Consider the following 13,383-nt stretch of genomic DNA (forward strand, 5'->3'; position numbering starts at 1 on the left):
TGTAAGAATCGAGAGGCAGATCTACACAAAGAAATGGTGTCAGCTGGTGCCTTATAGCACCAAACCGTATTTTTCATAAAAGCGTTGATTAGAATGGAAAAGAGTCAAGACACAGGAAAGACAGAGGAAAGAGCTAGTGTTGTTTGTATATTTCACAATCACTACATTCCATCTGCGTGCATTCTTTAGCACCTGCCTGTGCCTGCCACCTTCCACAAGCCTCTCTGTTACACTCCTCCTCCTCTCCACTATCAAAGCCATGCCTGGCAGGTTGTTTCCTCAATTAAAAACAACTTGTTCTCTCAATATTTCTTTATTGCAACCACCTGATGCTAAACCTCTGGCCTCGGACTCACCAGTGTTGAGTTGAGCTGGTTGCTGGGCCACTGTCTCAGTGCTGGCACTGTGTCCCATGCTACAGCTCCTGTCCCCGCTGGCCTGCCGGGCCCTACCTCTCCTGAGGCCCGCAGCAGGGAGGGAAAACTAAAGCCACCTCGTTCCTCTCCAACCAGCCTTAGAGCTCCTGTAACCCAAGACTGTCTTGCCTGCTCACTTGCGTCGTTTAGTCTCTCTCTTGTCTCTATGGTCTCGCCCTCCCCCTCCCTTCAGCCCGTGTGATTTGGTCTCTCCCTCCTGCTCTCTCTCTAAAACACAAACACACTCACTCAGTTGTTAGGTCCCTCCCTTCTTGGAACTCTGACTTCATAATAAGGTACGGCAATAAGGCAATCTTGCTGCCTGAGATGCCTGTCATTCCTGAGGGCAGATTTTTCAGGGGCAAAGTTCGCAGGGGGAAAGCTTTGAGGGTTGGCCAGTGTGGTCGTCAAGTCTTGAGGGATTTGCCATGCAGTGGGCCCCCCTCTAGCACCATTCCACAGGCTGACACAACGCTACTCCCCGAAGGGCGAGGGGAGGGCTCTCCGCAGGGCGAGGTAACTGGAGATGTGAAAGGTAAGCTGGGCTAAGGTGGCGCTCGCTGCCAGAGGAAAGGAAGTGCCATCGCCGAGGTGTCCAATAACTCTCAAGGGATTGTCCATATAAACTATGTACACGCATGAGTAAACTAATGATATCAGCATGGGAGCTTGTTGTTAAACTTAGGCCTAAGGAATGGTAGCGTCAATACTGGGTTGCACATTAAAACTATCTAAGATAGATTTGGGCGTAAATGTTTTTTTGCAGTTTAAGTTGCATTTGCAAATTCAGCAGGTCCATATACCAGAGAGTTCTAACAACTTTCAACAACAGTATTTCAGAGTGCAGTACTTTCACCTGAGCATACATAAAACCAGCGCTCATCAAGAGACCCACTGTGCTTTCTTTCTTTATTTCATCTGGGATTAACAGTCAGCAACCAAATTGACAAAGAACAGAACATTTCACTGAATGTTTAATCTCACATAAATCCCCGTGCAGCACCGAGACAGGGCAGCCAGGCAGCCTGTGTCTGAACATTTCCATCACTCTACTGTTTGGTTTTGTTATATGTTATCAGTATGTGGGAGTTATGGAGGGAGCTCCTCCTGGTGTGAAGGAGATAAAGGAGGATATAAGGAAAAGGATTTGGGCCATATTTTGTGCTGCCAATCAGACAGAGGCTAGTTTATAGAGAGGAATCTAGGGAATGAGACAACACCGTGTAATAGCTCAGTATGAACAAAGCACGGTGGAATGAGAAGACTTCTGTCCAGCAAGGGATTCTTTTCTTTTAATTGAACTTTAGTGTATAATTTCCAGAAGGGCTAAATTGTCTGATAGTCTCTGGGGAAAAATGTCCTTGACCTTTTTTGAAAAAACTATTTAGGCATCATTTTCCACTACATTTCTTTCTTTAGAGAACAAGTAAAGGTAATGTACACATCTTCTCAGTCAGATTTAAGTGATTTGTTTAGGCCAGATCTAAACGGCAGAACAGCCAACAGGGTCAAACATTTCTACAGCTAGGGACAATTCTTTACTTTGTCTTCCCTTCGTAATCTACATTAGATAGGGAAGAAAAGTGGTCAGAATGTATGTTATTTGGCAGGAAGTGAACTTTAGATAAGGGAAGTCAAAACATCCAAGCTTTAGTGAACAGAGAGCAACCAGATTATTGGTGTCCTGTCAGGACATTCAAGAAATCATAAAAAGCACACTTCACAGGATAAAAACTCCTTACATTTTGATGAGGAAGACTGTAGGCTATGACACTGTTGCTCCCTCTAGAGTACAATTAGAGCAATGGCATGGGATCACAATCTTAAAATGACAAGCAGGAATGTGTGGAATGCAAGGCTAGAGGTCAGCCCTTTGGGAAAGGGAAAATAATTAGAACTGCTATCCTGAGAAACATTGATAAATTAACTGGAATGACAGCCATCTGTGATATCGTATCCATGTTGAATCATTGTGGCGCTGCTCCACCATGTAGTCAGTTTAACTATTTCTAATAAGCAGCAGCAGATGGAGAGTAACACATTTTTTATCAGGCGTCAATGCTATTTCTTAACTGGTAAAAACATGAAAGCTCAGTTGAACCAAAATAGCTTCCTTGATGACTCACAAAAATACTACCACACTATGTCGTCATGACAGCCTCCAGATACAGGAGTACAAATACAATGAAAAGTAACATGTTGGATGACTTGGTCCATTGAGACTAAAACACAGCTAGACCTAAAGCCTTCAGCTGACTCAGCAGCCATGCCTTGGTGTTAGAAACTAGGGCTAGGTTCAATTGATTAAAAATCGATTTGAATTAGTCTTCATCATAACCATCTGATTATCTATTCATTTAAATTTTGAATCGATCATTTAATGTTTTGCTCTGAATATGTAGAGTTGCACTATATTGTGTTGATTGCTGTAGTGTGTTGGTCATACTGAATAAAAAGTACATTAATGGAACTGTTTTGGGGTCAATGTAAACATTAATATTACTGATAATGCACCAGGTTAGAAGGTTCCTTGGACAATTTACAGCATCAGCCCTCTAAGAATCTCTTTCCAATCCAAGTGGGCACTGTAACAGAAAAATTCTTACCCAACTGAAATTGAATTGATTCAAATCTCAAATCCATGTGACAAATCAATTCAGGAAATCAGTGGTAATACCCAGCCCTTTTAGAAACACATCACTTAAAAAGAATAAAGCCAAAGAGGAAGTGCAGTTTATTTTTATGGAGCTTGGCCATGGGGCAAGATAGAGATGAGAAGATCAAGCTTCCCTAATCTGTTCTAGCCATGGCCCTGTTCCCTAGATTGTGGTCATGGACCAGTTTCATTCTGCAATGGCCTGTCCCCTCCTAAAATTTCACCTGAGATCAAAACTCTGACTTCAAGTTGCTTTCAACAGTGTCTCAATCACATTTATTTCACAATTAAAGCATCTACAATGGCTACTTTGCCTGTCTCATAAGTTGCCGGTAGTGAACACCAATTGTTTTCAAAGTCTACAATAACATCCAACAACAAAGGGAAAAAAGCTTACTCACATATACATTCGGACTGTAAAGCCATTCCAGATATTTTTGACGGATGTCACTAAAAGACAAATTCGCTGATCCCCTTTTCAACAGTTCAAGAAAACAGATCCTCTGGGCCACGTGAGTGTACACCTAATACGTACAGGGCCTTCAGCTATCGAGGTTTGTAGTGAAATGGGACACAAGGCTGTGCATGGCAGTGGCAGAAACTAGCAGCTCTGCTAACCTACAGGTGTGTCTTCTGGGTGAAGGCCAATCAGATTGCTGCTGTGTCAACATCACAATGCGTCACAAGACCAACCCCTTAATGGACTCCATAATTTGTTAGCGCTGTGTTGACTCACCACTTTCGGTCTTCATGACACTAAGCCTGATCAGTCATATCAGGCTTACTACAACCATCATAAACATTTTGAAGCAAAACAAGTGATGGTGTAGTTTCAGTCCTGGGTAATACAGCAGTTTTCAATAATTTCCTATTCCTTCATTCTTACTATTCCTTTTGATTTTCCTGTTGAAGAAGTCTGAGTTTCTGTAGATGCTGCTCTTTTCTTTGACTGTTCAGCCATATAGTAGCTATCACTGCTCATACTAACTGCCTGGTTCTTCTTCTATATATTCAAACCAAAATAGCAATATAAAACATATCACTTCCTGTGTATACTCAGCATTTTGCAACAGAAGGATTACTGCGGGAACAGCATTCATTTTGGTGCTCAGTGCTGTCCTATGTGGCAAGGCTCAATTATAAAAAACCCGGCAGGGTAAAGCAAATGTTAACAACTAGCCTATGTGAAAATGTTATTAGACAAAGGCCTGTTTACCTGTAATACAATGAGAAGGGTAAACGAGATTCATTTTGCCTGAGAAATGAGTCTGCTGGGGTGATTACAACAGCATCATCAAGAGTTGGTTAAGTGTGCCAAATAAGCAAGAGTGAAGTCTAAAACGTTCTGATCTACAAGAAAGGGGCAATTTTCTTACCAGGGTTTTCCATCACAGTGTCCAAAACACAGCAGTCAGAGGCTCCTGAATAAAATGAACAAAAGAAATTAATTTCAATGGAATTCAATAACACAAAAAATGTAATGCAGTTACTTTCTTGGTGCAGGACTGTGTTATTACAAGACTCTATCAATGTGAGATATTCTAATTTGTGACTTCATTATTGCCATTCACTTCCCTTTAATGTTCTGAAAACCATCAAATTCACAGCCTAAATAAACTCTTTCACTGACATCCTGACTGTTGATAGTTTTCTAACCTTTTCTCACTATAATGGTTTTCCAGAGGAACACTATTTACAATAGGTGTGTGTGTGTGTGTGTGTGTGTGTGTGTGTGTGTGTGTGTGTGTGTGTGTGTGTGGTGGGGGTTAGGGTTAGGTATGGATTTCCAGAGCATCTGATGAGGCACAAGCATTCAGAAAAGTTGCCAATGGGAAATACCACTGAGAACTAGCATCTTGCATTGTTAGTAAATCAACATCTTTCTAGGCTACTCAATAGATTGGATCCATTCAGTAATTAACAGGGAGCAGCCTGGAACTGGAGAAAGACTTGGCTGTGTCAGCTACAACATAATGGTGCATTAATTAGCCTGTAAACCAACTGTGGGTCCTATTTAGCCAAAGGGCAAAAAAGCTATTCCAATTCAGAATTTATTTTATGGAGCCAAGCAAACAATTGTCACAATTAAGAAGCTATCAACCAATTAAGACAACTGAGGGGAAATACACCAGGCTGATATATAACAGACCCAGGTAATACACCCATGTATACTGTCTGCATTTTCAGTGCCTTTCTATAGTAGATAATTGCTTTGCAAATAAAATGCATTAGTTTCCTTTAGTCTGGACAACGGGACAGCAGTTGAAGCACAACCCATTTGAGTTTCAAGGTTAAAGCTGCACTATGCCTGATTTTCATTTAAAAATACATCAGTCTTACCAGACTGAATCATAAACCGGGGCTGCAAAAGAGAATTGTGTCCCTCCCTACTAACTGAGACCCTGTACATTCAGCCTTTTCACCTCAATTAATTTCTGGTGTTGTGTACAGACACTTGCACACCACAGGAAACAATGAGTCAAACTGAGGCTTGAACTTCAAACTCTCTCCTTAACAGCAGTGAATGAGCGTGTTGTCCAGATAAAACTGGACTTATCTTTGTTAGATATTTTGCCTCTTTCAGCACTTCTGTATCCTTTGGTATAAACACAAACCGACTGAGTTGGTAAACATAAGCATGCTGGGTGACATTTACAACACATCAGATGATTTATCAACTCTTGATTTTTTTTTTCTTTAAACTGTTTCCTCTAAAGAAGTTTGACACCAATGTAATCCAAAGAACTAAAGTCCCTTAGTTATGAGTATGTTCATAGGTTTCCAGCAGTAATACAACTATCAAATGCTATTTCTGCATGAAATAGTGCAGGGTAAGATACAGTAGCTCAGTGAAGTAAGAAGTATGGCTGTTCTCTAAGCTGGGCAGTATGAGTGGCTGACACTGATAAGCATAAATACATAAATCCTGTGTGGTTGCTATATATGAGCTTAAATTTTCAAACGATACTGTAACTTTGTAATTGGTCATATTCAGTAGGTGGGGTCATATTACGCACTAGGGGAGGTTCCTTATGCCTGTATCAAGCTGCACTTTGGAATGTCAAAAGTCCTTTTGTAAAAATAAACTGGCGAAAACCTGCCTGGGTGACTGAATAGCTTGTACAATGTGTACACTGTACAATAACAGGCAGAATGCAACCTGGCAGTTAAGTATTTGGCATTCTTATCAACTAGACTAAGCCACCATAGCATGGTATCCACAAAATCTAATGGAGCATGCATGTTCTCTCTAAATCAGTCTTTTAAACACATTCCTGATAAAAGCAGACTATTAATATTATGGCAACAAAACTACTTAAAAGGATCCTACCAGTGATTTTGCAAGTTTAGACTAATATCAACAAAATTTATAAACTTCATGTTTCTGCTAATCTTTTCCCAAGCCAAGCAGTCACATTTTAGAACTCAAATAGCATCTTTCCTATTTTTTATCCAACCACTGGTTTCCATTCATTCGACTACATTGTGAAAATGAACTTTGAGAGACATCATAAATTCCTGTAATAAAGTCGTCCACATTAGTTTTCCTAAAAGCAGCAGCACTCTTGTGTTTTGATGACTTGTAATTTGGTTGAGTGAAAAGGTCTCTGCCAGAAAATAGTGATTGCGAGTTCCGTGGTTTATGAATGGTGATGACTTTGATATCCACAGAAGCACAATATTATAAGGTGGGTGTTCCATCCAAAAATAAAATTTGAAAACTGAAATATTTTGATTATATGTTGTGTAACCTTTTGTACCCTGCATGATTTGCAAAATGGCTTATAGTGATGTAAAATGTGACGAGCCAAACATTCAAAATCACTGGCATGGTCCTTTAACTGATCAACCAACTTACATCTACTGATGGTCATTGAGCTCCAGTAAATCGTTTCCCAGAGCAACGCTGTCTTAACAGTTTGGCTGTCCAATTATTGGTTCCAGCAGGACAGCTCTATAGCAAAGTGATGACAGGACTGTAAAACATATAAGCAAACAAGGTTACACAGTCAACTTCCTTCTAGGAGCTATGTTTCCTACCTAAAAAAAACCCTTTCCTGAGGGCCATTGAAAAGTCACCAGAGAACGAATTATGTCATGGTCTCTTGTATTAGAACAAAGTCACAACAGGTGGAAAAGAGTCAAGGGTATTGATATGAACTCCACCAAGTTGCCTAACCATTAAAATTTCAGCCACAACCCAAACTATACTAGTGACATTACCTCTGACTACCCTGACCATTAAGTTTCAGGTTTCTGTGTAAGTGCAGCACAAACACACTGCCTGGTCAGCTTTGGTTCAGTCCAACTGGTCTGTCAAGTCTTGGGTTATAATGTACAAACACCACATGCGCAACAGCTGCAGGCAGCACTACATGTCTGTACAGTACACCGCCAATACACCTCTGCCATCCAAACAGGGCAGGCATAAAAATCTGATGAAACTAAAGTAAGTGCATACCAAACACTTAAAATCACTGTGGTTGTTGTGCTGTTTGTTGACGACTATCTTATTTTATTTTGACTGAATATCAAAATCAATGTACTGAAATACACAGGAAATCTGCTAATTTTAGATTAATCAAAATTAACTTTGAATTAAAAAGGTTGGATTTAACTACATACCTGCGTTTTTTAACATGCTCAACCTGTCCATCAACGGAAAGAAGTTGATACGCAGCTGAACTCACAAATAATTCACTAGACAAGTTCAGCACGGCTGCAACTCTATTCTGTTCTCAAATGTCCATGCGCAGCTGCAGGTCCAGGTTGCCTCCACTCTCAGCTCTGAAGAGCAACAACCTCACTACTGGGAGCCAGCAGGAAAGCAAACAGAGAGGTGAGTTAATGTGCACCGCTTTGTGTGCATACATACAAGCAAGTAAACCAAAGCAGCTAAGCCAGGAGTCCGAGTCCCCACAATGCAATGCTAAAGCCCCAAGGGCATCACGTGAGCATGTATACACAAACACACACACACACACACACACACACACACACACACACACACACACACAAGAACACACCTAGTCCTGTCACCTTTTTATTGAAAATTCAAAGGCTAAAGCAGTGTCAGCCTGTGCTCTGTGTTAGCTCAGACTGTGTCCGGTTCCATGTCACTGCTTAGGCTACATGTTTGTCTTTGTCTATCAAGCACACATGGTCTCTCTCAGTGTAAGACAACTAGGGCACGGCTTAAAGAATTGTAGGCTGAACAGCAGCCGGATTTTCAGGTTTGTTAAGGTATTTCAGTATATTGTGGGTGCACACCTTTACATATGTGTGTGTGTGTGTGTGTGTGTGTGTGTGTGTGTAAATAAAGGTATGTGTGTTATTACCTCACCCAGTTGTGTTGCAAGATTAAATTATTTTCATTTTCTAATAATCTATCACATCTTACATCAAGTATTCCATTACTCCACAATCACAAATCACCTTTTTTTCCATTTCACTGAAAAAATATTTGGAAACCAACAAAAAATGTCTTTGACTAACGCCGAAAAATCCATAGAAAGAAATAAGTAAAATAAAACAAAAACAGCCCCAAAAATACTAGGCTTGTTTCAGACCCTAAAATAAACAAGAATAAGAATAAGAAGAGTGAATACATTAAAAAACTATGCACAGTATATCTTGAATAAATTCAACGGTATTATGCACTCCTACTGCATTGATGTGATATACTGGGTCTTTAATGCAACTGGCAATTAATTTCTCCATCCATCCATGGATGTGATGCTTCTCCCACTGAAGGCTAATGGCTGATCAGCCAAAGTGGCAACCATGGGTAGATAAGGTAGGCTATTACATATCAAAAGCGTAAACTGTTTCTTTTTTCTTTTTTTTTTCTATTTACTGAAAGCTCACTGCAGCCAAATTCCACAATGTATGCAACCATATTCATATATACAATACGTGAACATGGTCTCAAATCCTTTTAGTTCTTCTTGTTGTGATGCACTCGTGTCAAAGCATAACTACTCTATTAATTGAGCTGACAGTTTCATGGTCTGACACCATTACTTTTCTTTTTTTTATATCCTAATCTCTTTGGGCAGGTTCTCTAAAATCAAGTGTAGGCTATTTGTTCATCAGAGTCCAAAAAAAGTTGCCATCAAACAAATCCTTTGAATTCAAAGTGTTGGTAGCAATCCGATTTATTTCTAGAGTGTCAATCACTCACAGAAATCAAAGCAGACACTGGCCACAGAAAAGTCTGCAAAGCACCACTGTCAAATGGTATCAAGCTAATTGGCTAAGCTTCCTGCCAAGTTTGCTCGTGGTCATTACAATGAAGAAAAAACAGGTTACACTTACTAAGAGTACATCAGCTCCCCAGTGGCTTTGGATTTGCATGTGAGTCACAGTGATTATTCATGTACATGTGTAACCAAGCCATTTGATTCTTTTAAATGTTTTCCTTTTGGAATAACAAATCTTGCTGTTATTGTAGTGTGCAGAAGGCCAGAGACACTTCATTCCCAAGTGACATGGTTCATATGATAAAACAAGCTTTAGAGTTAACTGTGTTGTATTTGCATTGCACTGGTAGTTCATACATTTTGCACACAGACACCCAATTCTGCCTGCTCACCCCCCAAAACAGCTCATTAAGAGCTTCCAACACATGAGCTACAGGAGAAGAGTACAGCAGGATTGAAAGGAGCACAATCAGCCATTGTGCTGAGTTCATTCTGCAGGCTTGGCAATCTCTAAACAAAGACCCAAGTTGGAGTTTGTTTGGGAACAAGCAGCATGGATCTCAATGAGCCACTGTCAACAGCCAGCTGATAATGGCACATTAACAGAAGCCTCTACTGATTAAAAATCCCACACGGCCCGACAACATCCAAACACTACACAAATTTGTCTGTACACCCTGCAAAATGGATTCTTATCCACCAGCAACCCTGATTTTTTCCCCCAAAAAATTCACCAGCAGATTCAATTTTTAAAACTGACTATGACCTGCCAACCAGGGCTTGTTATCTGTCACAGAAGCTGCGCTAGTAAACACGCCTACAGTTTCAAGCTGTCAATCTCTCACTCCACATTCCCCATCTCCATCATATTCAGATTCAGATCAGATTCAGATTCACTTTTATTGCATCTTAATTATATTACATATAAGAGAGCAAAAATCTTAGGTCTTGCCTCTCATCGACACCAGCAGCAATAGGAAAAATAAAAGCAATAAACATAGTAAAAACATTAAGACAATTAAAACAATTAAATATCTCATTAATCTTAAAATTTGCCACAACAACACTGGTTGCGTGTGTTAATCAGAATCAGAAATACTTTATTGATCACCAAGAGGATAAATAAAGAGCTGTGTAATCCTTACTAGATCAAGGACAACTTGTAAATAAAGCACAGTAAAATGACCAACCTGTTTTACAGTACTACCCACCTAGAACAAATACAGATCCTCTTTGTCTGCCCTCATCTGGCTGATACACTCATTTAAAGAGTCTGTGTTGTCCTATAGGGCGTATTTCTACTTCCAGTCAGCACTAAAAGCAACAGGTGCTTGTTTGAACATGCAGAATGGCCTGTAGATGGAATGCATTGGAATGCCGGAGAGAAAGGCTATTAGCTGCTCTAGCTGGGACACAATAAGACAAATAACTTAAATCTGCAGTGTCTAAATAGTAACACAACAGCAGCTATACTAAACTTATACTATACTAAAGAGAGGCTTCAAAGCAACACTGACGGTGAATTCTCAGGCTCATGGAGCAGGAAAAACAATGTGCAGAAACAACACCAAGTTGAACCTTTTTAGCAGAGGTACAGTGTCCTGTGAACGACAAATGACCACCCACTACAAGTACAATCAACAGAAGAATGACCAGTCCATCTTCCGAGCCTCATTTATTGAACAAACCAGTTAAAGTTATCTAAGTGGCAACAATAAACCACGTTTGTCCTCCCTGTACCAGCCTTCCTAAAATTAGAAACAAGCTAGGCAGGTACAGGTAGTGGCTAAAAGAAACTGACTGGGGGGTAAAGTAAATTAACTTAATACAGACATGACATAGCCTTGACACTGTCCGTGCGACTCCATCTCTACATTTCTACATTTCTTGTTTGTAAAACCGAAAAAGAGCTGTCCGAGCTAAAGATAGTAAGCACTACTAGATATTCACGAAGTTACTGGCATACTGCTAATCCTTGGCTGCTAACGTTACTAGCTGTAGCAGAGCCAGCAACAGGTGGCTATTTCTGTCCATGTAACGTTAGCTATCGCTGCTACATTAGCTCACATTCAGAGTAAACAAAAGGACGTGCTACTCACTTTTCTTTCGGTTGGTTAATTTATGTAGAGAGCTGTGAAGGCAAGAGATGTGTCTGACTTTATCCAAGTGACTCCTGGTTACTTCTGACACTTCACTTGTCTCTGCTGTCCATCACACACACACACACACACGCACACACACACGGCAAGGCGGAACTAGCTTTGCTAACCACCTTTTTGCCCGATGTGAAGTCAGAAAAATAACTTTTACAAGCAGGGAAGAAAATGTTGCAGCGTTACAGCCGTGTCGCTTTGGGTTTGCGCTTAACGTTAAGTGAATATGCTAATAATCGTACTTAAAACTTGTTTCTCGACGTTTTGCTTTCTAAAGGTGTTGGACATTAACTCCGCTTTAGGAAGATTAAATGCTGTTGCGCATGCGTACTGGCGAGCGGCTCGTCTTCATCACCTGCCTGTTGCAGGCTAATATCAAGTTACAGACAAAAATCAACGTAACGTCCCGCTACTGTTTTTCAAAGTGCATAACAATTCAATGTTATTGATATCACACCCCTTTCCTTTAGCTTTCGTAGTACTCAGTACACAGTATAATGATTTGTGTGAGTACTTTTCAGGTTACAGTGAGGATTGTGTGTGACAATTTTTAAAAGTGACACATTTCACGTAAAAAATAAAACCTTTTATTTTCTAAACAAAATAAGAAATCTTCCGGTTTTAGCTATTGCTGGCCAACTTGACACAGATTGTCAGTCGCCAGGTACACGCCCTCACCTTTACAGGGCTCCTCACTCGGAAAAAAAAAAAAAAAAAAATACACACGTCATGTAATTCTTGTATTATTCATATCACTTTTATTATTCCTGTTTTTAGTAGTGGTAGTGGCCCCCGTAGTAGTAGCAGCAATAGTAGTAAGTATTGTATTAAGTGTTGTTGTTACTGTTCAAATAAAGAATCATCTTTAATATATAATTTCGTAAATGTGTGTTTATTTCAGAAAAGCACACTTAATGCCCATAAAATATAATGAAACACTTAATACATCAAATAAAAACAAGAGGACAAGATAAACCAGTAGATGAAATGAGGATAAAACAATGGAACAATAGAAACAGGATAACAAGTTTTTTTTTTCTTTTTTTTATTAAAGGTAAGCATGTATGCTAAAGTTATATATATATATAATACTATTAGTAATACTATATTGTCAGGTGAATTAGAGAAGTAAATTCTCATTGTGTAATTTATGCCTTTGATAAATATATTGTTAGGTAAATGTTAGTTAATTGTCTGGTTTGCATGAAATAGAAGTGGTACAAATTTAAAAACACTCGATGATGAAATAAGCAAAGCACACATCAGTATTTTTTTTTTTTTTTTTTTTTTTTTTTTTTTTCCTCTTTCTTTCTGCCATAAGGTACTGCCATCAAAAGTTTGGATACTGTGAACTCTTCTGGTCATTTGCTGAACTACATGAGTACAATAGCATGTTTTTGCAGACATTAGATCCACACTCTGCCATCTACTGGACAAAAGGTCCTGTCACCCAGCTTAGACACAGCTTCAATATTAAGACAATGGATACATCTGTGGAAACAAACTGAGCTCCCCATCATTATCACAATCATCCCATCACTTTTTTTTTTTTTTTGTTTGTTTGTTTGTTTTTTGTTTTTGACCTTTCCCTCAGCATGTGTTTGCAGTAATCCAAGAAGTGGGCACTGATGCCAGACCTGATAGCGGAGCTGTTCAATTCATCTAACTGTGATCAAATTTATGTGGCCTTTGTTTGCCTGGCATTAGGAAGTAAACACAGCACAGCACTGCCTGCTGTGAGAAAAGCAGCCACAACCATTCCCAGTCTGAAGTTGTTTTTCTGCAGAGAGCTCCACTGAACAGCTTTCTATGCAAATACTTGTTGAGTACCAAGGGGAAAGCCATACAAAAGCAAGCTTTCCAGTGACCTTTAGGTGGACCCAGTCTAGTCATACTGCTCCAGACAGGCTTTTCCCACCCTGTTATCTAATTATAGCCACCTTTTATGTCTTAAT

General features: G+C 39.7%; 1 protein-coding gene across 4 annotated transcripts in view; it reads right to left on the reverse strand.

Annotated features, from left to right (window-relative positions):
- The window catches only part of phactr4a (phosphatase and actin regulator 4a), a 36,023-nt gene extending 24,276 nt beyond the window's left edge, over nucleotides 1-11,747 (reverse strand). The window contains exons 1-3 of one of the 4 annotated variants that reach the window (XM_030063186.1): nucleotides 11,375-11,747; nucleotides 6,932-7,049; nucleotides 4,449-4,493 (exon numbers count right to left, since the gene is read on the reverse strand). In XM_030063186.1, the coding sequence (XP_029919046.1) occupies nucleotides 4,449-4,461 (13 nt within the window). In that variant the 5' untranslated portion in view covers nucleotides 4,462-4,493; nucleotides 6,932-7,049; nucleotides 11,375-11,747. Of the gene's footprint in view, nucleotides 1-356; nucleotides 598-4,448; nucleotides 4,494-6,931; nucleotides 7,050-11,374 lie in introns of those variants that run through there. The other 3 variants (XM_030063185.1, XM_030063184.1, XM_030063187.1) reach the window with 3 other exon arrangements.
- Nucleotides 11,748-13,383: the final 1,636 nt, after the last annotated feature.

This window comes from Myripristis murdjan, chromosome 11, assembly GCF_902150065.1.
Source record: "Myripristis murdjan chromosome 11, fMyrMur1.1, whole genome shotgun sequence".
Lineage (NCBI taxonomy): Eukaryota > Metazoa > Chordata > Actinopteri > Holocentriformes > Holocentridae > Myripristis > Myripristis murdjan.